The sequence below is a fragment of the Haliotis rubra genome, unplaced genomic scaffold (genome assembly GCF_003918875.1).
Source record: "Haliotis rubra isolate DU_JTF1 unplaced genomic scaffold, ASM391887v1 Scf425, whole genome shotgun sequence".
Taxonomy (NCBI): Eukaryota; Metazoa; Mollusca; class Gastropoda; order Lepetellida; family Haliotidae; genus Haliotis; species Haliotis rubra.
Genome location: NW_025767108.1, coordinates 459116 through 484344, shown reverse-complemented (window position 1 = coordinate 484344; position 25229 = coordinate 459116). Strand labels below are relative to the sequence as shown.

General features: G+C 39.4%; 1 protein-coding gene and 1 non-coding gene across 2 annotated transcripts in view; one reads left to right on the top strand and one right to left on the bottom strand.

Annotated features, from left to right (window-relative positions):
* The window catches only part of LOC124288800 (ubiquitin-like modifier-activating enzyme 5), a 105650-nt gene extending 91961 nt beyond the window's left edge, over window positions 1-13689 (bottom strand). Inside the window, exons 1-3 of the mRNA XM_046725328.1 lie at window positions 13384-13689; window positions 8554-8599; window positions 746-835 (exon numbers count right to left, since the gene is read on the bottom strand). Coding sequence (XP_046581284.1) covers window positions 746-835; window positions 8554-8599; window positions 13384-13523 — 276 coding nt within the window. The 5' untranslated portion in view covers window positions 13524-13689. The remainder of the gene's footprint in view (window positions 1-745; window positions 836-8553; window positions 8600-13383) is intronic.
* A 283-nt stretch (window positions 13690-13972) lies between these two features.
* Window positions 13973-14044, top strand: Trnap-agg. Its single transcript has one exon. It is a non-coding gene; the product is annotated as a tRNA-Pro (tRNA).
* The last annotated feature ends 11185 nt before the right edge of the window (window positions 14045-25229 follow it).

The following is a 25229-nucleotide window of genomic DNA, read 5'->3' as shown; positions in this document are numbered from 1 at the left end:
TAAATAGAAGATGAGGAACATCAATAAGGGGTTTACAAATGTGAATGATAGCAAGCTCTGTCTGGTCAGGAATAAACAGAAGATGAGGAACATCAATAAGGGGTTTACAAATGTGAATGATAGCAAGCTCTGTCTGGTCAGGAATAAACAGAAGATGAGGAACATCAATAAGGGGTTTACAAATGTGAATGATAGCAAGCTCTGTCTGGTCAGGAATAAACAGAAGATGAGGAACATCAATAAGGGGTTTACAAATGTGAATGATAGCAAGCTCTGTCTGGTCAGGAATAAACAGAAGATGAGGAACATCAATGAGGGGTTTACAAATGTGAATGATAGCTAGCTCTGTCTGGTCAGGAATAAACAGAAGATGAGGAACAACAACAGTGGGTTCACACAGATGAATGTGCATCAGCTCCATCTGATTAAAGAAAAAAATTAGAAGATGAATGAAAAAAAATGTTCGTTTTGTTTTCTTTCAATAAGTCATACCTATTCAAGAAATGATATGGCGGAAATACCAGTGATTACTGCTGATGTTCATATAAGTTTTAACTCACTCACTCACTCAATTTTTTTTAATTGTTTCAACTGTTTGATTACACAATAGAGCAAGCTGACATTTACCTGTGCAAACTTCTCTTTGTTTGGTGTGGGTGAAGATTTAACGGGTTTCATTTGTCATCCCATTAGCAAAGTGAATAAAACCATGGTAAATCTCCATTGTAAATAACTGCCACCTTACCTTTCCTATGCCGCACCTGGCCAACATCTCTGCTGTTACACTCCCAACTCCGCCAACACCAACAACAGCCACAGTGAAATCACGGATTTTCTTTTTGGAGCAAATGAAAAAAGTGTTGGCTATTAACATTCAATTGATTCATGGGATAAGATTTCCAGAGTGGATTGTTCCTTCAAACAGTGATGTGGCAAGGAGTAGAAATGATTTCAAAATGTTAATTCTAGTGCTACACTACTGACACAAAATTGAGGAAACTAGTGATCTAACAATACCTTTTTATATCCCCCTGGCATAAAATGCCTCATCTGTCTCTCTGTCTGTGTGTCCGTCCGTAATCATTTCGTCTTTGATATATCTAACAGAACCTTAAGTGGTGCCTTTTGCTACTTATAGATTTTTAGTATTTTTATTTTTTCACTTTCCATGGAAACAATTTGGACTATTCAATAAGTCTCAATAAGGGGTGGATTTGGTTTCCAGAGCATAACTTGAGAACCATTCAATATCTTTCAACAAAACTTGGCAGATATATCAAACAGATCCCGAAAGTGGTGCTATTTGATATATGAAGATTTTTGGCATGTATGTTTTTCTCGATTTGCATGGAAACCATTTGGACGTATTCCCAAAAGTTACAGATCCCCAAGTGATGCCTTTTGCTATTTGTGGATTATTAAAATTTGTATTTTTCCTTTGACTTTGATACTGGTGTGTAGTTGACATACAAGAACAAATTTATGAATCCCAATCCTATGTTATTGTATACTCTCATAAACTTGGAATTAACTACACATTCGGGTGGCAAATCTAGATTGATATCCATTGCAAGATTCTGGTCTCTGAGTGCCAAGAGTTGGTGACTACCATATTGCAGCTGTGACGGGACGTAAAAGCCTCCATGGCAACCGTCAGAACAACTTTCTCCAGGAGCTGCAAAACTGCCAGAACTAATGTGTTCAAGACACAAGAAGTCAGAAGGAGATGTCACATGCCTTCACTGTTCATACTCCAACACATACACAACGTCTCACAACATGAAGACGTATTAAACTTAAGTAATGTCACGAGAAACGAGAGCTCTGACAATATGTTGCTACTGTACAGCGCCACCTACCTAACAGCTCCCAGTCCGACCCTAGTCCTATTAATCTACTGAAATTGTTATTGTTCTCAGCCAAAAGGGTTTTTTTTGTGCAAAATATTCAAGAGTGAGATCTCAATTTCAGCTGCAGTACAGTCAGTAACTGCAAAACTTATGCTCCTTTCCAGCAAATTGGAAATTTTAATATAAATTGTATATTTATAAACTTATCCTATCTCACGACTTGCACCTCTCTCTTGCTTCGGCTTTTAGTGGAACTGTAAAGTTTTTTCCATAGACCTCCTTGTCCATTCGCCCGTGCACTCAATGCTGCTCTCCTTAATTAGCTTCCTAGTTCCTAATAAAGCTTGCAGCATGCTCCACTAATTGCCCACGTGACTACCTTGAATGATCATTCTCATCTTAGAGCCAACGTTGTAATCTGATTAGTGGGGAGGCAGGGCGGGCATCCATCGCGTAAGATAGGATAAGTATATAAATATACAATTTATATTAAAATTTCCAAATTTTTTAAACTTATCCTATCTCACGACTTGCACTTATCCCACGGTTGGACGGCGGGCCGCAGATTACTCTTCTGTCTGGACAGTGCGAACAGCTAGACTTGGAGTTGTGTGGACTGATGACAACCGTAGATAGCGATGTACAAATGAGGCCTGTTACGCATGCACGCAACTCCTATGCTTGTTGTGGGTTCTCCGGAACCCCTTGGCTTACTAAGCACAACAACTCCCAGGGAGATGGGTACTCCCGAGCGATGTGGTGTTCGGCCGCAACCTTGTACAAGACAAGGGACGCAACTCGGCAAGTAGGCCTCGCCTCACCACAATTTACAAGGTACCCCTGTAATTAAAGTCTTGCGACTAGAATCGGGTCAGACCCTGCTTCAAGGAGGCCCCCCAGACACCGACCGAGGCAGGTGAAAGAGAAACACAACTCGGCATCTCCAAGGTTTAACGTTCAGTTCCGGGCAGCATTAAATTGACCTAAGCTTAGTCGAAGGATGTGCCCGGTAACTTTGGAGGCAGAACGCAACGAAATCCACTGGAATTCGGGAGTGTCACACTGACGTAATTGCTCCGTGGAGTAGAGGTCAGTAAGCGTGAATGTCGAACACCTCTGCATCGTCATACTCATTGTGCCTCAGGTCTGTAGGGCCACGATAGGTGGCCATATTCCAATGCCTTGGTATGGAGTAGTGTTGGGAATTGGTTTAAATCTCATAATTGATGACTGATTCATTACAACCGATCAATCATCGAAAATAATTGGTTAGCGTCATTTACCAAATCTTCCTAACTGTGTGTGTTAATGCACAAAGAAATCTAGGAAAAAACATGGGTTTGGGGTTTTTTTATTTTGCAACTTGCACAAAATGCATTTGCAAATTTCACACCTTTAAAGAAAGATTAGTATGTTAGGAACATAAACTCCTGGATTCTTTAAGATAAATTCAATCATGACTTGGAAGGAGCTCGTAATGCTTATGAAATGTAACAGACGAAACCAACCTTGTGAAAAATATTGTTAATGCAAACAAGTGTAACAGAATTGCCTGTGTTCGATTACGAGAAAACATGATCGATTGCTTGGTCGTTTGATCACTGCAACCAATCTTCAATTATTTCAATTAATCGGACAACTACTAGTATGGACGCCAAGTGAAGTAGTTCTTAAACCCATATAATGAATACAAAAGGTTGAGATCCAGTTCAACTTTTATTGAGTGTTTTCAAGGAAGCAGTAACGCAAATGCGGAACCGTCCCTCATCTGCGTTGTCCGGCCGATGTAAGCTGCTGAGCACCAGTACAAGAGGCCCAAACTGGTGTAGTCCCTGGACATCCGTGACAGACAGGTGTCGCAGGTAATGTGAACAGAAGACTGTATCAGAACGCCAAGGCAACCTTCCATGATAGCAGTCAAGCAGTAGTTGCTATGGAGGGCCATCGTCGAGGCTAGTGCACGAGTCTCATGACAAATCTTCGCGCCCGTGGTGGTAGCCAAAACCGAGTTGATGGCGGCTAAGTAGGTAGCTAACATAGTACCCTTGAATTTGTTAGTAGTGCGGAGATGCTGGAGAAACTCAGCAACGACCTGAGCCGAGGTGGAAGTGGGAAATGCAATTCCCCTAACCTTGCAATAGTCTTCAAACTTCTTCCACTTGTTGTCGTACAAGGAACAGGCCGAAGTACGATGCGTTGAAGTGATAGCTGTGGCTGCTCGTCAAGAGTAGCCCTTAGCTATGAGAGACCTCTGATGATGCGCCAATCGTGTAGATTGAGGGTCTGAGGTGACCCGCGGCAAAGTTCCGAGTGAGGGCGAAGAAGTAGGTCGTCCTGGTTGGGAAGCAGTACTGGGTTTGGCTCTGCCAGGCTTCTTAGGTTGACAAACCTTGTGGCAAACAGATCTATTTGAGGCCGTGATAACGGGTAGATCATCAACTGAAAGATCTGGGGCAGTAACTTCCACTTTGTCGGGGATGGGCGGTTGGATCAGGACAAGGCATTGGCGATCACATTTTTTACCCCGGGAATGTGTCTGGCTCTGGCTACGATGTTGAGTGAGATGGAAGAACCTGATTGCCCATTGTAGCAGATTCGCCGAGCCTGTCTAGCCTAGATGATTTATATACCAAACCACTGTCGAATTGTCTGATTGGATCAACAGACTGGTTGATTGAAGATCTGTTGCCCAATGTTAGATGGCTTGAATTACCGCCTTGAATTCCAGCTCATTTATATGAAGTACCCGTTCGTTGAATGACCACAGCCCGGCCACTTGGTGGTTGAGGAAGTGAGCTCCCCAACCCATGAGGGATGCATCGACGAATTGGTGATGAGTCGGTGCAAAGGGCATCATAGAGACTCCGGCGCAAACATTCCGTTCGTCGAGCCACCATTAAAGGACTGGACGAAGCAGTTCTGGAAGGCAAATTAGTTCCTTGGGGTTGTCGGCTTGAAGGTACGGGCATAGAAATCACTGTATGGGCCGAAGTTGGAGCTGGCCTCTGTACGTTAAGGCTTGAGCTGACGTCAGAAGGCCCAGTAGCTCCTGCCACTGTCGTAAGGCATGGTGGTCAACTGTAGCTGGCGAAGCAATACGATCGGATCCTGTTGAGCCTGGATGCAATCATCTATGTAGCTTTCGAAGGTGATCCCTTGAAAGTGGAGGAAGCTCGTTATGGGCTTGGTAATTCGGGTAAAAAGCCACGGGGCCGTGGAAATTCCAAATGGTAGGACTTTCCATTGGTAGTGATTCCCATTGAAGCGAAGGTATGTTCTGGATGTATCGGAACATGAAGATAAGCATCCTGAAGATCTAGGCTGATGAGAAAAGTCTCCCTTCTTCAGGATGGTGCATAAAAGGTTGATCGACACCATCCTGAAGAGTGTGGTGGAAGCATTGAACAACTTCATATTAAAGATGAACCGGAGTTTGTTGGAATTTTTCTTTGGAACCAAGAAAATGGGGGAGTAGAATCCTGGAGTGACGGGCGATGGACCTAGGAGCTCTAACGCGAGTTTGTATATGTATAATAGCGTACCTATTGTGGATTGCAGAGTCTGAAACTGGTCCACAGGATTTGATGGATGCAACGTCAGAGGTGGACTGCCAATAACGGGTAGCTGATAGCCGTGAAGTAGCAGGTTGGTGACATAAGATCTCTGAGGATGGTCCAATTTGGGGCGAAGATCTGTAATCTCCCGATCTGTAAATCAGAACGATTGTCTCAAGCTGTCACTGCTTTCCGGCGCTGGTCCCTGGGCCAGAGTTGACAACAACAAAAAAACACCACGGCCAGATCTGTTTCCTCTGCCACGGCCTTGAGTGGATGCGCCACGAAAAAGATTGCGTTAATCCAGATTGGTAGGGGTGCACTGTGCAGTTCAACGCTGTTTTAATGAATCCTGGAGCTGTGACTTCTGTATCTTTAACAGTTCAATCGAGACTTGAAAGAGGGTTTCTTTATCAATTTGGGAAGATATTTCTTGGATGCTACCATTGAAGAGGGAGTCAGTAAACCAAGGCTGGCGAAACAGTTCTGTTTTAAATCGCTCCTCCCATGAAGAGATGTTAAAGGGTCCACGTCGGCACAGCAAGAGTGGAGCCCAAAAAATGAGACAACTGATCCAGGATAATTTGGAACTGGTCCAGAGCTAAAGTCATGCATCCTCGGATGTAAGCGTCTTGATCAGAATAAGTATGCTCCAGAGCAGTGCTAATAGCGTCAACTGCTGCAATCACGCAACTAATCGATGGCAACGTCTTTCTGACGGCTGAATCCATGTGAGCCAACTCTCGGTCCTCAATAAGGTAGGGCGAAGCAGCTCGTTTGCCACACAGGGTTCCAATATCCTCATCAACTGTTGGAGCCGTAAAGATTTTTGTTAGGCCGTGGACATGAGAGGTAGAAGGATTATATCTGGGAGCAGAGAATCCGTCCTTAATTCGTTTCAGGCTCTTGAAACCATCATTTAGTGTACTGGATAATTTCAGAATACAAGGTCGAGGTGGTAGGGTGATGGTAGACCAATCCCGGTTCCTAAGAATATAAGAGTGATCAAGGTCATCTGCTGAAGTACTCAAGGGAAGTTGGAGCTTCTCAACAATCCAAAGGAGTACCTGAGGTGTCTCAACTGTGGTTAACCATATCAGATTCGATTTATAATCGAATCTGGACCAGACAATCCAGTGATCAACAGCATGAGCATCAATCTACACAATTGAGAGATGATGACATGTGTCAACCAAGTCAGCAAGTCTACCACCCGATCCCGTTAGTCGCCTCTTACGACCAGCATGGGTTACTGAACATCAATTCTAACCCGGATCTTCACAGGTCCAATGTATGCAAGATGAAAGAGGGTCATGTAAAGATAAAGTAGAAAACATCTACCACAAACTACCCTCTACATGAGATATGCATCCTAACCCAACCACTTTTCATTAACTTTTAATGTTTCTAATAATATGTTGTTAAAGTTCCTAGTTATCTTAACTGCAATTACTAATATTTCTTATATCTTCTTTTCTTTTCAAAGATGAAACAAAAATCCCAGTATCTGAGGTGAGGTGAGGTGAAATTGGGTTTAACGTCGTGCCTGAGAATATTTCGCTCATATGACGACGTGCATGCATGTGTATGTGTAGGTGCGGCTGCTTGTACTAGCCCAGACTTAAGCTGTTTTTATAGTGCTAGCCCACTGAGATACCACGCCACAGTGAAGCATGAATACCCCACGCAGACACATTATACTGACTCAGAGCCGACCAGTCCTTGTTGTACCCATTAATGCCGAACGCCAGGCAGGGACCAACAAGTACCATATTTTAACGTCTTTTGGTATGACGCGGTCGGGGATCGAACCTGCAACCTTCCGCTCTCCGGGTGGACGCTCTAACCACTACACCACAGAGGCTGTCCCCAGTATCTGAAGAGATTTAAGAGATATAATCGAAAAAAGAATCTCTATATAAGACTGCAGCCCTGGGCAGTAAGAAAGCGAAAGATGTCTGCTGGGTCGACCAGGGCAAGACATACATGAGATTTACCGTAACTGCTTATAACAAATTGAGCTTTGGTGTGTTTGGGCAAGGTGTTACAAGAGGCTGAAAATTTTGTTTCATGTAGTTTAAACTCCTTGTTCTTCTCAGAGACAGTGCATAATGAGAGATAAGATAACTTTTAAAAATTTAAATCATTCACTTGTCAAAATAACAAGTGTTTGCCACTGATATGGCAATGTCCCCCGCTGCTAAAGAATGAAATATATATAACACATTTACTACTTTTGATTTTTTGGTCACATACAAGATGCCTGGAATGATTGGTGTCTACATAATCACCCAATGTAGGCTGTCGCCATAATTGAAGACATTGGGTGCAAGGTTTACAAAGAGTTTGAAAAGTGGTCAAAGTGTCATGGTGACCTTGAAAATAAGGTCAAGGTCACTAAAGTTGACTGGTGTCTGGGTAATCCCGCAATGCAGGCTGCCACCAAATTTGAAGTCATTGGGTACAACAGTTCATGAGATATCGCGTTAACAAGAGTTGCAAAAGTGGTCAAAATAAGGTCAAGGTTACCAAAATCAACTGGTGTCTGCATAATCTCCCAATGTAGGGTGTCACCAATTTGAAGACATTGAGTACAACAGTTCATGAGATATCATGTTAACAAGAGTTTCAAAAGTGGTCAAAGTGTGTCGTGGTGGCCTTGAAAATGATGTCAAGGCCACTAAAAGTCACTGGTGTCTGGTTAATCCCCCAATGTAGGCTGTCACCAAATTTGAAGACACTGGGTACAACAGTTCATGAGATATCGTGTTAACAAGAATCGGGACGTACGTACGGACAATGCTGAATACAGTCCCCCGTTCCGCGTTGCTGCGAGGGACAACATATGCAATATAATGGAGCATTGAAACTATAGAATGACATCACTGCTCAACATTAAGGACTATCAGCACAAAGTTTCAACAGCTGTCAACTGCAAAATTGAAAAATATAAGGGAGTTAGTTAAATAAAAGTATAAGCATTTTGATATGTTCCCTTGATCTTCTGATTAACATGATTTGGATGTGTGATTAAAGTGAGCAAGATACATTTTAACAGTACCAGTGTAGTCATAGCATCAAAAAACCAAGAACTGGTTATACATCATCAATCTCATGGAGTATGATGCAGGAGTACTAAGCATACTTACCTCATAGTTATCAACGATGCCCATTCTCTTCAAGGCCATTAACCGACTGAAATATATATCAAATGATAATCTACAGACACATAGCAATGATTTTCTATGGCCTATAAGCTTTATTAGATTATAGGATATTTATTTAGTGCACATATCCAGGTGTGGGGTTGTGACAACACTGAAAGAGTCTGCACACAAAGTTGACTCCAAGGTTTTTACAGCCGGTCACAGGTGGGCTCAATCCCGACACCTCAACCTCGCTGGATCACTAGCCTGCTCGCCCACCACAGATCTAAACACTAAGGGTTGGGTTGGATGTGTATAGCAATATGAGAATAAGAGTGGATTCAGCTATGGAAAGGGTTTTTATAAGATTTGTTGAAGGATCTGGATGTGTTTGTTAGCATGGTTAGTGTGAGAATAGAAGCTTTAACTGACACACAGTTAAAGGTCACATGCAACCAAAAAATCAAACATAATTAAAACACAATTATCACTTATTCATGACATATAATATACATTGCTGGTTATGAAAAAACATATAAACAAAATTATAAGCGTACAATCGCAAATCAAAAGTGCAATAAAGTGTACTTCGGTTTACTTCGGTTTACTTCCCAAGAAACGAAGCAGCCGGGATACCGAACCCAGTCAGAGCGGGTGGGTGTGCACTCAAGTGTAACAGCTGGTTCATTTGCAGATGCCCTCACGGCTCATTGTGTGTGCATATATAGAGATGTTGGGTTTTGTAAATACATGCTCATTTTTTGTGTATAACATTTTGCAATTAACAGACATCATAACCTGTCATGTGTTCAAGTATCACACCTGCCTGTCTGTGTAATTACATAATGTGACAGAGACCGAACTCGGGCCATAAATGAAATGCATTTTGTTTATGGTGTATAGCCTGATTGGTGTTAAGTTCAAATTGCATGTGGTCAGTGATAGCAGCTGTGTATTGAATATTGTCATTAGCAGACAGGCAGGCAGACACACAGGTGTCAATAAAACAAGACATTGAGTTTTGTCTGTGACAACGACATATCTATATCACAGTTAGAAATTCTGTCAACGCTAAATAATGGCATTGCTTTTAAGTATCGAACTGAGAAAGTGACTCGGTAAGAAGAACGTGTGGTGAAATAGACAGATGAAATTATATAAACAGTTAATTTACTGTCATAACATATAAAAAGCTGGCGCGCCTGTGAGATATCAACAAAACATTAGAAAAATAGCTCACACCAAAGCCTTCACCGAGTATTCACCGGACAACCCGCTTCCAAGCTGCGTGAACCTATTTCACTGCGCACGTGCTATGAGCGCAGCTCAGCTGTTGAAACCCGTTTTCCCCCGAAAAGTCGGGGGAAAATTAGTGAAACGTTTGAACTCCGATTTCGCGCGGTTTTTTTCATCGCGTTATTTTTCAACTTTATAAGTTGAATTTGCATTTTTGACGATTTGTTTCGGGTAAGTCCATACCGAAAGGTATCAGAATCTGCAAAGTTGTGTTTTACGTTGCATGTGACCTTTAATGTAGAGAGAAGCACAAATATCAGCCATCACCAATTTGGAAGTTTAACAATTGTCTCATGTCAAAAGCAGAAATGAAAAATAAAATTACTCCAACTTCAGAAAGTACAAGAGTGAGTGAGTGAGTTTAATTTTACGCCACACTCAGCAATATTGCAGCTATATGGCAGCAGTCTGTAAATAATCGAGTCTAGACCAGACAATCCAGTTATCAACAGCATGAGCATCGATCTGCGCATTTGGGATACGATGACATGTGTCAACCAAGTCAGCAAGCCTGACCACCCGATCCCGTTAGTCGCCTCTTATGACAAGCATAGTCGCCTTTTGTGGCAAGCATGGGTTGCTGAAGACCTATTCTACACCGGATCTTCATGGGTCCCGTTATTTGAAAATATCCCCGGTAGTTCTTGTCTGATTGTAATAAAGTATCCCAGTAGTGTAGGCTTTTCAAACTTTCTAATGCCCAGATGGTATAGTGACAGTTTGATCTTATTTCTGTGGGTTTTTTGCCTCGATATTTAATCATGTCATGTAAAAATATTATGTTTATTATATTATGTTTATTATTATGAAATTAAAAACACACATTTGATTTATTTGAATCCGTAAACTAAACTATTTACTTGGGTAAATAGGTATATACAGTATAGATTGCTGGTCAAAGCAGTTCATCGTAACATACAGTATTATCAATAGTAAGGACAGTATTAATATAAAGCTTGGGTAAATCAATGCCAAAATCAACTATTTACATACTACCATCAGAAGCCTGGAAAGTGCTGAGCATTTCTGTAAACAGCAAACAAAAACAAATCAAACACAAGTAGTATTATTAGTATTAACATCTCTTGAGTTCCTTCCCTACACCACATGGCCACCCCTTGTGGTTCATACTGACTGGTAATGTCTTTGACAGATGCCAATTAAGTGCTTTACAGTAAGAATCTGTCAATATCGACCTAGAGGAACAATATCCCGTGATCTGAATCTGTGATCTTTCAGCAATATTCCAGCTACATCACGGCGGGTGACACCAGAAATGGGCTTCATACATTGTACCCACGTGGGGATTCGAACCCGGGTCGTCGGCGTTACGCCTGTCTATTGTCTACTCTCTGGCTTCATCAGCTTTCTGCCTAGCCTATTATGTTAATTATGTTGTTTTCTTTGTCACATTGTTACATCCAGTATATATATACTTCCCCCTTCTTCATGTTCCATTATGCTTGACAACGATACAAGAATCTATATCGAAACGTCGCACTCACGAATAAAAAGAAGTTGTTATCCATAAAGTTTGTTCTATATTGTACTTCCCAACTTCTTAAATGCCACTCAAAGAAGCAAAAATATATGGACATACACTGTGACTTCATATTCTTTCAATTCTAACATTTTCTAACTCTCGCAGATGAAGTTAAACTTCAAAATGTTTTGATCTGTTATAATAATTAAAATGGAAATATTCATGTGTCAAGAAGATGACTACTTTTTCAAATCAATTCCAAGACGAAACTGTATTTCATTTTTGCTAATCAATGTAAGGACACACTCTCATACTACCAATTGCACATGCGGGTGGTGCAGCAGAGATCACATCCCAATCAAGATATCTGAGATAACATCAGGGTACTTGCTGGGTAAAAACAATAACAAAAGCAATGAATAGTCTCGGGAAATTATTCCAAATCAGTCTCCCTTTAACTTAAAGGAACATTGATCCAGAGCAATTTCCGAAGACTGGTTGTTGCTTTTGTTATTGTTATTCTCCCGTGAGTACCCGGATAATATTCCAGAATCCTATGCTGGTTTGCGATCTCAGTTGCACCACCCGCAAGCGCAATTGGTAGCATAAGCATACAATGATCAACAAAGATGAACTATTTTTTACTCATTAATATTTCCACCTTCATTATTATGATAACATTTTGAAGTTTGACTTCATCCACCAGTGGTGTCACTCACAGGCAAATTGTAGCGCAAATAGGGTTGCACAACAAAGATAAAATGACCAGTCTTCCCATATATGCGAGCGCGAAGCGAGCAAAGGTTTCGCAACGTGCTTCCCTCGCTTCAAAAAATATTTTTAATATTAAAATAAAATATCTCCATCATCAAAGGTAGACACCCATTTCCTCACAGGGTTGTGCTCTCAGATTTCCAACCTCATATTTAATAATTACTCACGTGCAATATATTTAATTCAACATTTTAAGCGCAAATTGTGGCATGTCAAGTCGTTCTTTGCCTCCATTACCCCTGCCAGCTTCCGGTTCAACGGAGTGAAGGAACAAGAATAAGCAGAAATTAAACACAAATATCATATTTTATAATTTTACCGTGAAACTGTTGGGGATGATTTTTCTTATCTGCCGTCATTATTGTTCGAATTACGTAACATTTATTCTACAGAAACACTTTTGGCGTAATGGGTAAATGAAAGCATATTTAAATTTAACTCCCCTGTTCCTTCAGTTAAAAACTGTATATACCTACTTACTTAAGTAAATTTTCAGATTTTTCTAGCAATGGCAAAGTGGGGTTGTTAAATTTACGGATTCAAGCAAATCAAATGAGTGTTTTTAATCCCATAGGTAATAGACATCATATGTTTGTTTACATCACGTAATTAAAAATAAAGTAAAAAACACAGAAATAAGATCAAATTGGGCCAGTCATAATACCATCCAAACATAAGAAAATTAAAAAAAGCCTTCACTGCTGGGATACTACGATCAGGCAAAACCTGCATGGGATATTTTCAAATGACGCCATCTGATAGGCATCGACCCTTTCTAATTTCCTACTGCTTAGGTTGAAAACCTTTTGCCAAGATTGACAGTAGCCAAGTCCCCATGTCTGTCACGGTTGAGGTAGCAGAGACTGATCAGCTCGCAGCTTGGATTCTTAATTAGATTGTTAGCATGAAACATTAATCGTTAATGGCTCTGGATCAGTGCCCATTTAAGAACACACACAACATGACCATCACAAGACATTTTCAGATTCTAATTTTATCCTTCGCAATACAATGTCAATTTAAGATCTAATCAATGTGTGTGTTTTCTGTTTATGTTGGGTCTTTGTATCAGTGGGGCCTGTATATCACAGTGTACACCTAGGATTATATTGGCTATTCATTTGAATTAAAGTTTGAATAGCAAATGAATTTTGAATAGCAAATGATTACGAACAGACACTTGAGCCGTCTAGGTACTAGGTATTACCTTCAACATATGGAAAAATAAGATTAAAAACCTACACCAACAATCGATTATTGGTCTTGTTCCTACAACTGACCTGTATGGGTTGCTGTCAACTACTTCCGAACTCATTTGCGAAATTTTCTGACGAACAGCTGTTTGGTTTCTTCGTCTTTCTCGTTGAAGTTCATCCTCCAGTTCCGCTATTCGTAGCTTTAAATCATCGAAACTTGCCATCGTTGACCGTCCGAATGCAACCTCTAAGACACTTTCTTTGCTAAATGTTATGTATATACAATATGTGTCCGAATCCGAAAAAGTGATTTGATGGGAAAAGCAACGTGTTGTTACGTCAAGCTCACGATCACCTATAAGTCAAGCCTGCTTAGCGTAAAGGGAGGTAGCACTTCCTACTTCCGTGTACGGAGTTTTGAGTACAAGGTGCGCTTCAGCATACAAGAGTTCTCTAAAGAGCGACAATCTGCAGGATTATATCGAAATATCATGCTTTTGTAGTCGTAACTATGCATCACAGTGCATAGCTGGGGATTATATTAGCTATTCATTTGAATTATATTTTGAATAATAAATTAATTTTAAATAGCAAATGAACGATTAACATAAAAATGAAAATGACAACATTTGGTCGTGATATTGAAGGTAATAAACCTATGATTGTTCGACGCGGCTCGTTGGTCTAGGGGTATGATTCTCGCTTAGGGTGCGAGAGGTCCCGGGTTCAAATCCCGGACGAGCCCAACTATTTTATTCTATTTTTTTTTAATCATTAAAGGCAACTTTCTAAAGTGATGATGACGTTGTCCACATCAATGACTACAATAAACATTCAACAGTAATGACACAGCTCTACATGTCAGGACATGGTCAATCTCGCTGACTTGGTACAGGTCCTACACATCTCATTGTATCATGATGTTGATCACTGGATTGTCTGGTCCAGACTGGATTATTTATAGACTGACGCCATGTAGCTGTAATATTGCTGAGTGCGGCGTTAAACGATATAACACTATCAACACCACTGGCACAGCTGTACATACACAACGACCAACACTGTGTTGTGCAGACAATTCTGAACATATCACGATCAGCACCACCAGGGGTGTTGGACCCAAGTAGCATGTTCAAGGACTCCGAGCTAATTTTGAAGATACCTCAAATAGGGAGAAATTAAGGCGACCATAAGTGGTGCACTTGTGCCCAATCCCTCAAATTTGTCTTTTGGACAATAAAATATATTTAAAACGAAAATTCGAAAAAACTAAAGTGAAAGTGACATTAACATTTCGCAGGATTTCCCGAAAAAAACGACGAAAATGCGACTGAAGCTCAAGCCGTTCGTGGAGGTAGCAAGGCGCGAGGGCAAGGACTCTATTTTCAAAACATATTATATAAACGATAATTTGTTCAATCTGAACGAGAAACTGAACACTTTAAACTTTTGTGAAATAAATTAGAAACTCAACCATAGAAGAGAATTCGAACGTAATGATGTAACCGTGACGGGACGGTGATTGGAAAAAAGGACACCGGAAAAATAACTATCATAAAACATCCTGTTCTCCAGTTATTTACTTTGTTTATACTGTATTTTATAAATACCATTTCACTTTCATCTTCAGTAAAAAAAAAGTTTCCTGTTCTCCAGTAATTTGCAAAACTAATTTTACAACAGCTGTTTTATAAACGTCCTGTTCTCCAATTATTTATAACTGTTCATGTCTTGATGTCATGTATTATACTTGAATAAATACATTAATTTTATAAGTAACGTTCAAATGTGGCTCAGAAAAAATTATGTAATGCTATTGATGATGTCGCCGGCAGCCGTATTTCTTCTTTCTTCTGTCCGACGGCTGCCTCTCAACTATGAAATAATAAGAAGTTGTACGTGCTACCTGTATCTGACGCACAAGTAATTCACGGGCTTTTGCCTGTGACGTCAGGACAATTAATATTGTTATGGCTTTACTGGCTGATTTGATTTTATGACTTTTTTTCCTATGACTATTTTCCCTACAACCGACGGGGACACGTCATGAAAAGTTTTGAGCCTGTAATAAATTTACTTCTGATATGTGCATGATAAAAAATACTGTATGATAATTGATATTGAAGAATGGTTTATATCATTCACATAATCGTAATATTGACATACACATGTCGCTAGTTTCCGGTCACGTGACATTTAATCACATGTACCCCTATTGAAACGGCAGAAATGGATAAGCTTGAGTACAGATTAGTGCCCATACAAAAGGTATGGGACCAAACACTTTTATAGTGGAGCGGCATGGTAACAAATATATAATACTTGGAGGCAGGAAAGTTTATATTTTGCACATAGGTGGCCTATGGTATTCTTAAGATAAAATGATCGGGAGGCAGGCCATATTTACTCCAGTTTAAAATTTATTAACTAATGAAATTGCTAAAAATTGAAACGCCAGTGATCGAAGCATCATAAAATCACTATTGTTTCATACTTACTCCCTTACATGAAAATTACCTCCCTTTACACAAAATGTCTCTCCCTTTATGAACTTGACTAGTAATAGAATGAGAGTGACCTCTCTTGTGTGTTTCTGAATTGAATTTCAATGAAGATTTCTGATGCTTTTTGGGGTAATTTTGAGTGAGAAAGGTTGATTATGTTGTGAAATATTTTAAGTTTATCACATACTGAAGTCATGGCCTGTAGTACAGGCTTACCAACCGTTGGTTCGTCAGATACTAGCAAGTTACAAACAAATTGGTCAATTTGTGCATTATGTCAGATAGAAGATGACAGCAAATTAGTTGATCCATCCAATGTCACAAGACAAAACATGAAAGGTGCTGGCTTTAGAAAACTGGAAATTAATTTGACCAAATTTTTAGAGTTGCGTTCATTACCACTGAATATTGAACTGTCAAGATTAGATGATGGGAATGGAATCCAGAATACTCTGTTAGAAAATCAAGCAAAATGGCACAAGCACTGTTTAGACAAGTGTGGGGATAGAGCAGTTGAGAGAGCTATGAAAAGGGCACAAAAATTAGTGGAAAATGAACATCTACCAACAGCACCCGTGAAAAAGAAACTGAGAATAAGTTTACATAATTCTGAAAATGAATTACCCACGGACACAATCCACAGTTCTGATACATCTGTGTGTTTCTTGTGTGACTTACCAAAAGATAGACATGACCCTGTGGCTCAAACAATGACATTTGATTCTAACATTCGCTTGATGGCTCATGAACTTCAGGATAGAAAACGGATAGGCAAGTTATCTGCAGGTGATGGAATTGCACTTGATGTTGTGCATCATAAACATTGCTACACAGATCTATATACAAAATACAGATCATCTCTGAGAGCAAAAAACAACCAACGGCAGAATGAAATCGGACCATATTCAATAGCTTTTGCAGAATTAATTTCATATGTAGAGGATCACAGATGTGAGGTAAATTTAGTTTTGAAGTTGGCAGACATTGTGAAATTGTTTACAAGAAGACTTCAGCAACTTGGTAACAACAGAACTGTTAATACTTCCAGACTGAAAGAAGCTTTGCTTGCTGAAATACTGCTTAGAAGCAGATGATGTTATCAGATGAAAGTTCAGATAGCGATGCTGTGACTTTCATGCGGGCAGCTAAAATTATTAGAAGAGACATTTTCACAAAGCATTCAGAGTCAAATAAATCAGAAAACCCATTAAAACAAACTAGGAACCACTGACACTACTGACTCTCATACAAATGATACTTGGTTGTACTTGCCTCACAAGTGAAAAGGATAATACAACAGGTATCTCAGAAGCCGCGTCTTCCATTTCCTAACTGCTGATATTCAACTGCCTGCGAAGAGAGAGAAAATGTCTCATGGCACATGTCGTCATAATCCAGACAGAGAAACTGCACTGCCATTATACTTAGGACTTCTCATTCCCAGTAAAACTCGGAAACGAGACTTGGTGGATATTCTCTTTGAAAGAGGACTGTGACAGACATTCAGAGTGTCAACGAACCTTGCAAACCAGATGATTGCAAGATATGAGCAGCAAGGAGTTGTTTGCCCATCACACCTTAAAGCCCATGTTTTTACAACTGGCAATTTTGACAACATAGATCACAACCTATCATCAACGAGGGTAGGGTATTGTCTTATTGATGTTTTTTTACCATCGTCACTGTTCCCATGTATAAACTATAATTTCTATGTATACAAAGACTCCGATGGGGACTTCTGATCACAATACAGTTTATTAAGTTCCTTTGTATTGTCAAAAATTAAAGTCAGAGAAGCCTGACTTAAGTTAGAGTTTTACTCAAATTTGAGAAAACGCAGGGAAATGCATTTCCCAGAATGAACTGAAATCAATATCAAATCCAAACATAGTAGACAATTTGAGTTTTGGTAGATAGATTACTTAAGTTGTTTGGGCTTGTTTCAGTTGTGTTAAAAATTCAGCTGTTTCAAATTGTCAACTCAGTTTGAAATTTGAGTAAAAACTTAAGTTTGTTTCGAGAAATCGGGGCCTGATCAATGAAAGCAACACGAGCAGATCTCCATATAGTATACATGGTAAAGGTGCGACTCAAGAAAGTTATCTTGTTCGAGTCAAACGTGATATTGCTGGTATCAGAGGCAAGAGTCACAGAACAGCCTCCATATTAAGAAACATGACTCTGTGGCATTATTCACCCCTTACCCCACCCCCAACCCCCGCACCGGAGAGACATCCGATGGGGGAACACATAACTTTGCCCGCAGACAGCTTTCCCTTCCCATATATGGAATGAGGAAAGCCAGGTTTATTCTTAGAAATCAAGAGATATCCTTAGAAAAAGGTTACCGAAAACTATATAGCCTGGTGAACACTTATGAATAACACGGGGGATTGCAGACGAGGTAATACTGGTCAGCAGCTACAGCTTTATTGGGACATGGTCAGAAATGCCAGTTATACTAATGAGATTTGTATATGATTGTCAAACGGCAGAGCTGGGCTGTCAGTCTTGTATCCAGCACCAGAATAAATTGTTGTGGACTTTTGAATAGAAGTCCTATCCACCAGAGTATCAACATTCTTTAGGCAGATACTTGTGTAGTAAAAGCAAGTATAGATGAACTGCACGCAATGAACCTGAGAGAGATTGACTGTAGTGCAGTATAGGTGTTGTTTTTATACCAGCGTCATTGGAAACATGTCTGACATTGTAAACACATCAAAGAACTCTGATCAATTGTAGCTGATAATCGAGTTCTTCCGTCACAACTTTTCTATCTTCAGCAGGCAGTTTTCGCAACGATTGGTCTTTGGAAGCAAAGATAAATGTTCCAATCCTATGTTTGTATGGAAGCCTGTATTGGGATAGATTGACGCATTTATGTTTGAGATCATGTCAGTCTAAGTAAACTAAGGCTCAGTATTATTCGAGTCTGACAAAACCTAGTAGAAGGTCGCGTCACCTAACCTTTTGGACTGACCAATCAGAACACAGCTTACCAAATCGCGAAAGTTAACATTCGCACATACCGTTTGAGCCTTTACCTCAAAAACTCGAACGATTCCGAATGCTATTTTCCGCACGATCGCTTCCGAGTGATACACGCAATGAGTAAACAGTCGCTGAAAATAGCGTTTTTGTCAATAGTCAAGGATGTCATCTTGCGAAAATATAAGCAGATAGTAACCATGTCATTAGAAACCCATAAGCGTATATACTGCAGGTCAAATATCTGTGTTTTATGCGGATTTTCGTTTGTTGATAGATCAGTGTCAGCGACCAGGGGGAAAAAATTCCAAAAACCGTTTTGCAAGTCCCGCCGAACCCTAACAAGGGTGTCCTCCCATTTGTGAGAACTCCCAGTTGTGAGACACATTAATTAATGGTTCAGTGCACACAGGTGGTGCTTCCCCATCCCTACGATGAAAGTGGGAACAGCCCTGTTGCTGAAGAGTACCCGCAGGAGGCATAGTTCATTAATGAGTTAATTAACACAGAAGACATTGTTCGTTGAAGAGCATTTATTGTTTTCAATAGATACTGAAATACTGAAAAAGATTATCGTGAACTGGCGATATTTTCTACTTGTTGAAGGCCTGCCATAATGGTGATCCGAAAGAGCAGTCAAAGGTTAATAAATACATTTGGATTAATTATAGTGACAACAGTTATTGCTAGATTTTTCAAACACGTAAATCTGAGTAGGTAAATTTAATTTCTCATTCAAATGATCACGAAGTAACCTACACAAAGTGCTTATTTTTTAAAGCCATTTATCTGAGTAGGTTAATTACTTTATCTTTTAGAGTTCTATTAAGTTACCTCCACAAGATTCAGTAAAATAGCTAATCCATAATTAGCTGGGGTTAATCCATTCTATCAGATAGGGGAGTAAGGTGTGTTTTCTTTGCTAATTACCTACTCCACTGTCTCACAACTGGGAGTCTCACAACTGGGAGTTCTCACAAATGGGAGTAGACCCTAACAAGTGGTCGTTGTCTGATTGGTTAAATCCATTCGGCCGTCTCGCGTTTGATTGGACGGTCATAGGTCGCTCAAAGGTTAGCTGACGCGACCTTCTATTAGGTTTTGTTAGACTCAGTATAGCAGTGTTTCGAATAATACTGAGCCTAAGTTTACTTAGACTGGAGATCCTGTGTAATTTTACGAGTCCTCTTTGACACGTATCCTTGTTCACCAACGTTCACAGACAGCTCGCCTTCCTGAGTTCTAAGTTATTTACAAGCAGTCAATTCATGGCATGACTATTTTAAGAATCTCTTATAACTCTAGCGTGACTACCTCTGACTTCCTGGACGATGGTAACAGCATAGTGTACCTGAAAGTCAGGCACAGGACATAACTAACGATATATTCAGTGCACCCCATAATTGTGCACAAGCAATAAATGTGCCAATACATAACAAAGGTGATAGAACAACCCGAACATTAATGAGCTATGTCCCTGTTGGTAAACAAACAAACAAGCATTCTAAATAACCGCTTGGTACTCTGGAGAGAGTTTGGATATGTCTAACGTAGAACAAAGAGGTTTTAGAGCAGGCTATACCACCACAGACAATATATTGTTCTTCAATCAATAATCTGCGAATATGTTTCTGAGAAAGGTGGTAAATTGTACGCATGTTCTGCAGATTTCTCACTAGCATTTTGATTCAGTACAGAGACACAAACTATGATCTCCATTCAAAAATGGATAAAACTTTAAACAGTATTTATGAAAATGCTAAAGCCTGTGTTCGTACAAATAACAATGTTCGTATAGATGTATTGATTGTCCTGTTGGTGTTGGGCAAGGTTGTGTCCTAAACCCTTTTCTATTATCTTTTTTTATTATCGAATTTAAGTACGAGATTAACATGTACCACTGCTTTTCAGTTTTATCCAGATCATATGATATATTTATTTTGATCTTTGCCGCTGATGTTGTGTTTTGCTCAGAGGCAATGATTGGTCTACAAGAGGCAACTTAATGGTTACGAAACCTTTTTGCAATACATAGGCAATAAATGTTAACATTTATAAACTGAAATTAGGTTTTATATAAAAGGTCCAAAGTTGTCAAAATCAGAAAAGTAGACATATAAATCAACTACGCTTTAAGTTATTACTTCCTGTCAGTATCTTGGCGTATTATGTGGACAAACTCTAAATTGGTCCTTTACTGCCATAAAACATTTCAACTAAGGCCAAGAATGCTTTAATATCTATTTAAAATGACTTTGAAGCTTTAAAGATTTGCATTTGATGTTTACTTTAAAATATTCGAAGGTACGATATTGCCTACATTGTTATAGGTGTCAGAATTACCGAGCTTTCATAAACACGGTTGCTTGGAAAGGGTATTACTTTATGCATGTAAACGATTCCTTGGTTTGCTAATGTCTACACCAAATACAGCTGTCCTTGGGGAACCAAGTAGATATCCTATTCATTAGTCTGTCACACAGACCCTGAAACAAATATATCCAAGAAAGCCCATGCAAATCTAGAATATGTGTCAAGTCTAGCTTTCCACAGTTTTTGAAAATGAAGAAACTCTCTGGGCTCCTTTTCATTATATTTTATGGCTATTTTTATGGAGTGTCTATTCTGTAAAATATGTTCATTTCAGAGACTAGATTTTAGTCTACCTATTCATGTGTACACACCCACACACACAAAGTTCCTCTCCATGCCCTCTTCACACTACCCATCAAAAGCCTACAAAATGTTATGTAATCTAGATTTAACGCGAGCGCCCAGTGTAATAGGTTTCATTAGCCTTCACGTGTGAAAACAGTTCTATTCAGATTTGGGTTTAGCTATGCGTGGATATTGCAGGGAGTTGGAAACACACACCATTTCTTGTGAGACAGACAGAAACAGAGTTTATTTCCAGTAAAAGGACGTAAACCCAAAATACATTCAAAAAGAAATTTCAGTGTCGCCAGGGCCACACTGATCTTTTAAGTGTGTTATAATGATCCTTTCAACATTACATAAATGCAAGGCAACATATTTTACAGTATCTACATTTGTATTGTTGAAAAGATTTGCTAAAGAATATACAGTGTAAGTCTTTTTAACAAATTTTGTAATATACCTCTCTCTTAGTTGTGAATAGGATTCACAAATGAACAGTACACGGTATTCATCTTCTTTTCTTTTTTATTCATCTTATTGTAGGTACAAAATCATGACATCAAATGACAACCAAATATAAACCATGCGTTTGAATTTGTATGAACTCGAAATATAATCTTTTGATAGGATTTCCATTCTTTTTCACTTATATCTGTTTCAAGTTCATCGTTCCATTTCTTTTTATAGCTATATATATAGCAGAGTCTAAAACTGGAATAAGTATATCGTAATATGTCTTACAACCTTTGTTATTTCTAAAGATGTCTTGAATGTGATAAGGAATAAATGGTAATTCAAGTTTTTCTCTAATTGGTATGTTGTACGTTTTCAAATATTGTTTAACTGCTCTTACTAGGCTTGCATATTCTATGGTATTCATCTTCAATATAGGCTAGAGCTTCAGAATTAGAGGATGTACAGAATCTGTGATTGTAGTCATTGTTGATATAACTCCCAGTTTCTACAGATATCTTACAATTACTACACCTAAATTGCGCTAAAGCACCTCTTAAATAGGTACAAAGGTTAAACGATAAATAACATTCAACATTTAACACTGATTTAAAATACTGATAATAGTTGGTTTTGGAGGAATTACTCAGGGAAGATTACCAGGACTGTTTTAAATTATCTGATAATCTTTGTTTAAATAAGCTCATAAACATCCAAACCAAACATATCCAAAACCAAAATTAAAAAGAAGACTTTTAACATTTGATGCCCATGTTGTTCTACCGCTATCATCTGATGACTTAAGCATAAGGTAACTTTGAAAGGGTAATCTGTCATAAGGAAGTTGTAACAATCTTCACCAATATTTGATTACACTGGTCATATAATTAAGCGGCAGGGGTAATCTGCCACAATCACCCAGGGCCATGGAATTACAAGATGACATATTTATTTTATGATACTTTTTACGAAAATCAAGTTGTACTGATTCAATACTTTTACAATAAGAAGTACCCCATATTTCTGAGCCATAGCATACTTTACTTGTAAGAAGAAGCAAAGATTGCTTCATACAAGAGCATCCTGCAAAACTCCAAAATAGTCCCTGTACCTTTACTTATTCCCTGCTTTAAAGAAAACGTCATGTGTGAACCACAGAAACTAATATTCTGCTCTGAGCTGGTCTCCGTCTCGCTATATGCTACACGCAATTTGGAGCCTGCACAGGGAGCCGGGAACAAGCTTACAGGATACACAAAACCAAATGTTTTCCCATAGACTTTCATAGTAACGTTATATTGTCTTAAAAATAACAGGTCGTTAATAGCAATTAAATGTATACATATGCACAGTATGGCCTTAGAGTCACACATTCTGTCACAAACTAACAAAGTTTAGCTAGGTTAACAATTCCTTTTCCGAGTAAAGGAAGTTGAACACACCAACCCCAGTTCCGCACCAAATGTCGCCTACTTAAAAATATCTCTGCACACATTCAGCATTAATCATTGTGCTAAAAAACCAATAAACTTTAAAAATATGGTCAGGTTCCAGTACTGGTGGTGTTTGGTGTAGTAAAATTATCACACACACACACACACACACACACACACACACACACACACACACACACACACACACACACACACACACACACACACACACACACACACACACACACACACACACACACACACACACACACACACACACACACACACCACGCTGTGTTTGCAGGAAGTAAACAACAATACTCAGCGTGATGGGTCTTTATTATGTATATTTTCAGGGTACATCATAATAAACATCTGAACCGATAAATGGCAAACAGTACTTGTGACATATATTTGAAATCGTGTTTCCCACAGAAGCATAAACGAACGAGGACATAGGTTAAGCAAGGAACATCAGATTGTTAGCTCTCCATTGAAAATTATATAGCTACAGCGTTGAACGAATGTAATAGAAGTATAACATACAGCTGAACATATGTGTACAAAGCCAATCTGCCATTTCTTTATCACGCAGTGTAAAACTTGTGGTAATATACTTTATGACTATAAGTCAACATGAACATGTAATGTATTGACATGAAATAGTATAATTCTTTCACAACACCGGTGGAAGACTGTTGGTTAGGGGTATATGCAAGAAAATAATAACAGTGAACAGTTTAACTCTACATCAACAATTAATTCTCGAGGGCGATCCAGCACCAACTCCAATCATTTTGACAAATAACTTATTATAAATACACCATAGCTACAATGAAATGATCATAAAGCACATATACTTTAAAAACTATCATTTAATACATTTCACACATAGTTTCGATATATATGCAAATTTGAACTCTGAAAGGACATTATAAACCAAATTGAGATCGAAGCATCGTTTGATAAAAACATGTTATCTTTCAAAGTCCAATCTGTACGTTAGGAAACCAGAAAATATGTCAAGCTTCCTGCGAGTTTTATTCCAATGTATACCTGACACTTTGGAGACGAAAGTGTATTTAAGAAAAAATACTTTTGTCGAAAAATAAGGGAATTAATGATTTGTACGAAGCGGCCGTTCAAGAGTTACCACCCAAGCCAAGGACCGCTACATCCGGGTGGTTCACTTGCGTCATCGCATTGACATGGAAGTGGAGACTGACACAACGCATCCCTGGTTTGAGAAGAATTTCCGACCAAACTGTCAGGAATCGATTGCGTGAGGCGGGAATTCGACCAAGAAGGCCTGTTGCCCCCCCTGTTTTCAGAGACTTCCATAATCGCGATCGCTGGCGGTGGTGTCGTAGAGCCCGGAACTGGGACATTAGAAACTGGAGGCGAGTCTGGTTCAATGATGAATCACGAATTTGACAGCAAATCAACGAAGTCCTTTCACGTCATTTGCTGCCGAGTTTGGACCGACAGAGGGTTTGTTTGTAAGTTGGTTGGTTGTTTAACGCCGCACTCAGCAATATTTCAGCTATGTGGCAGCGGTCTGTAAATAATCGAGTCTGGACTAGACAATCCAGTGACCAACAGCATGGGCATCGATCTACGTAATTGGGATACGATGACATGTGCCAAACAAGTTAGTGAGCCTGACCACCTGACCCCGTTAGTCGCCTCTTACGACAAGCATGGGTTCCTAAACATCAATTCTAACCGGGATCTTCACGGGTCGACCGACAGAGGGAGTTGTTCGAGGATGGCAACACTACGACACGCGTCACGGTCCGCCACCTTGCCAATTCTAAAGTCAATGTCTTGCCCTGACCTTCCCGATTACCAGATCTAAACCCGATAGAACACCTATCGGGTGAACTCGATC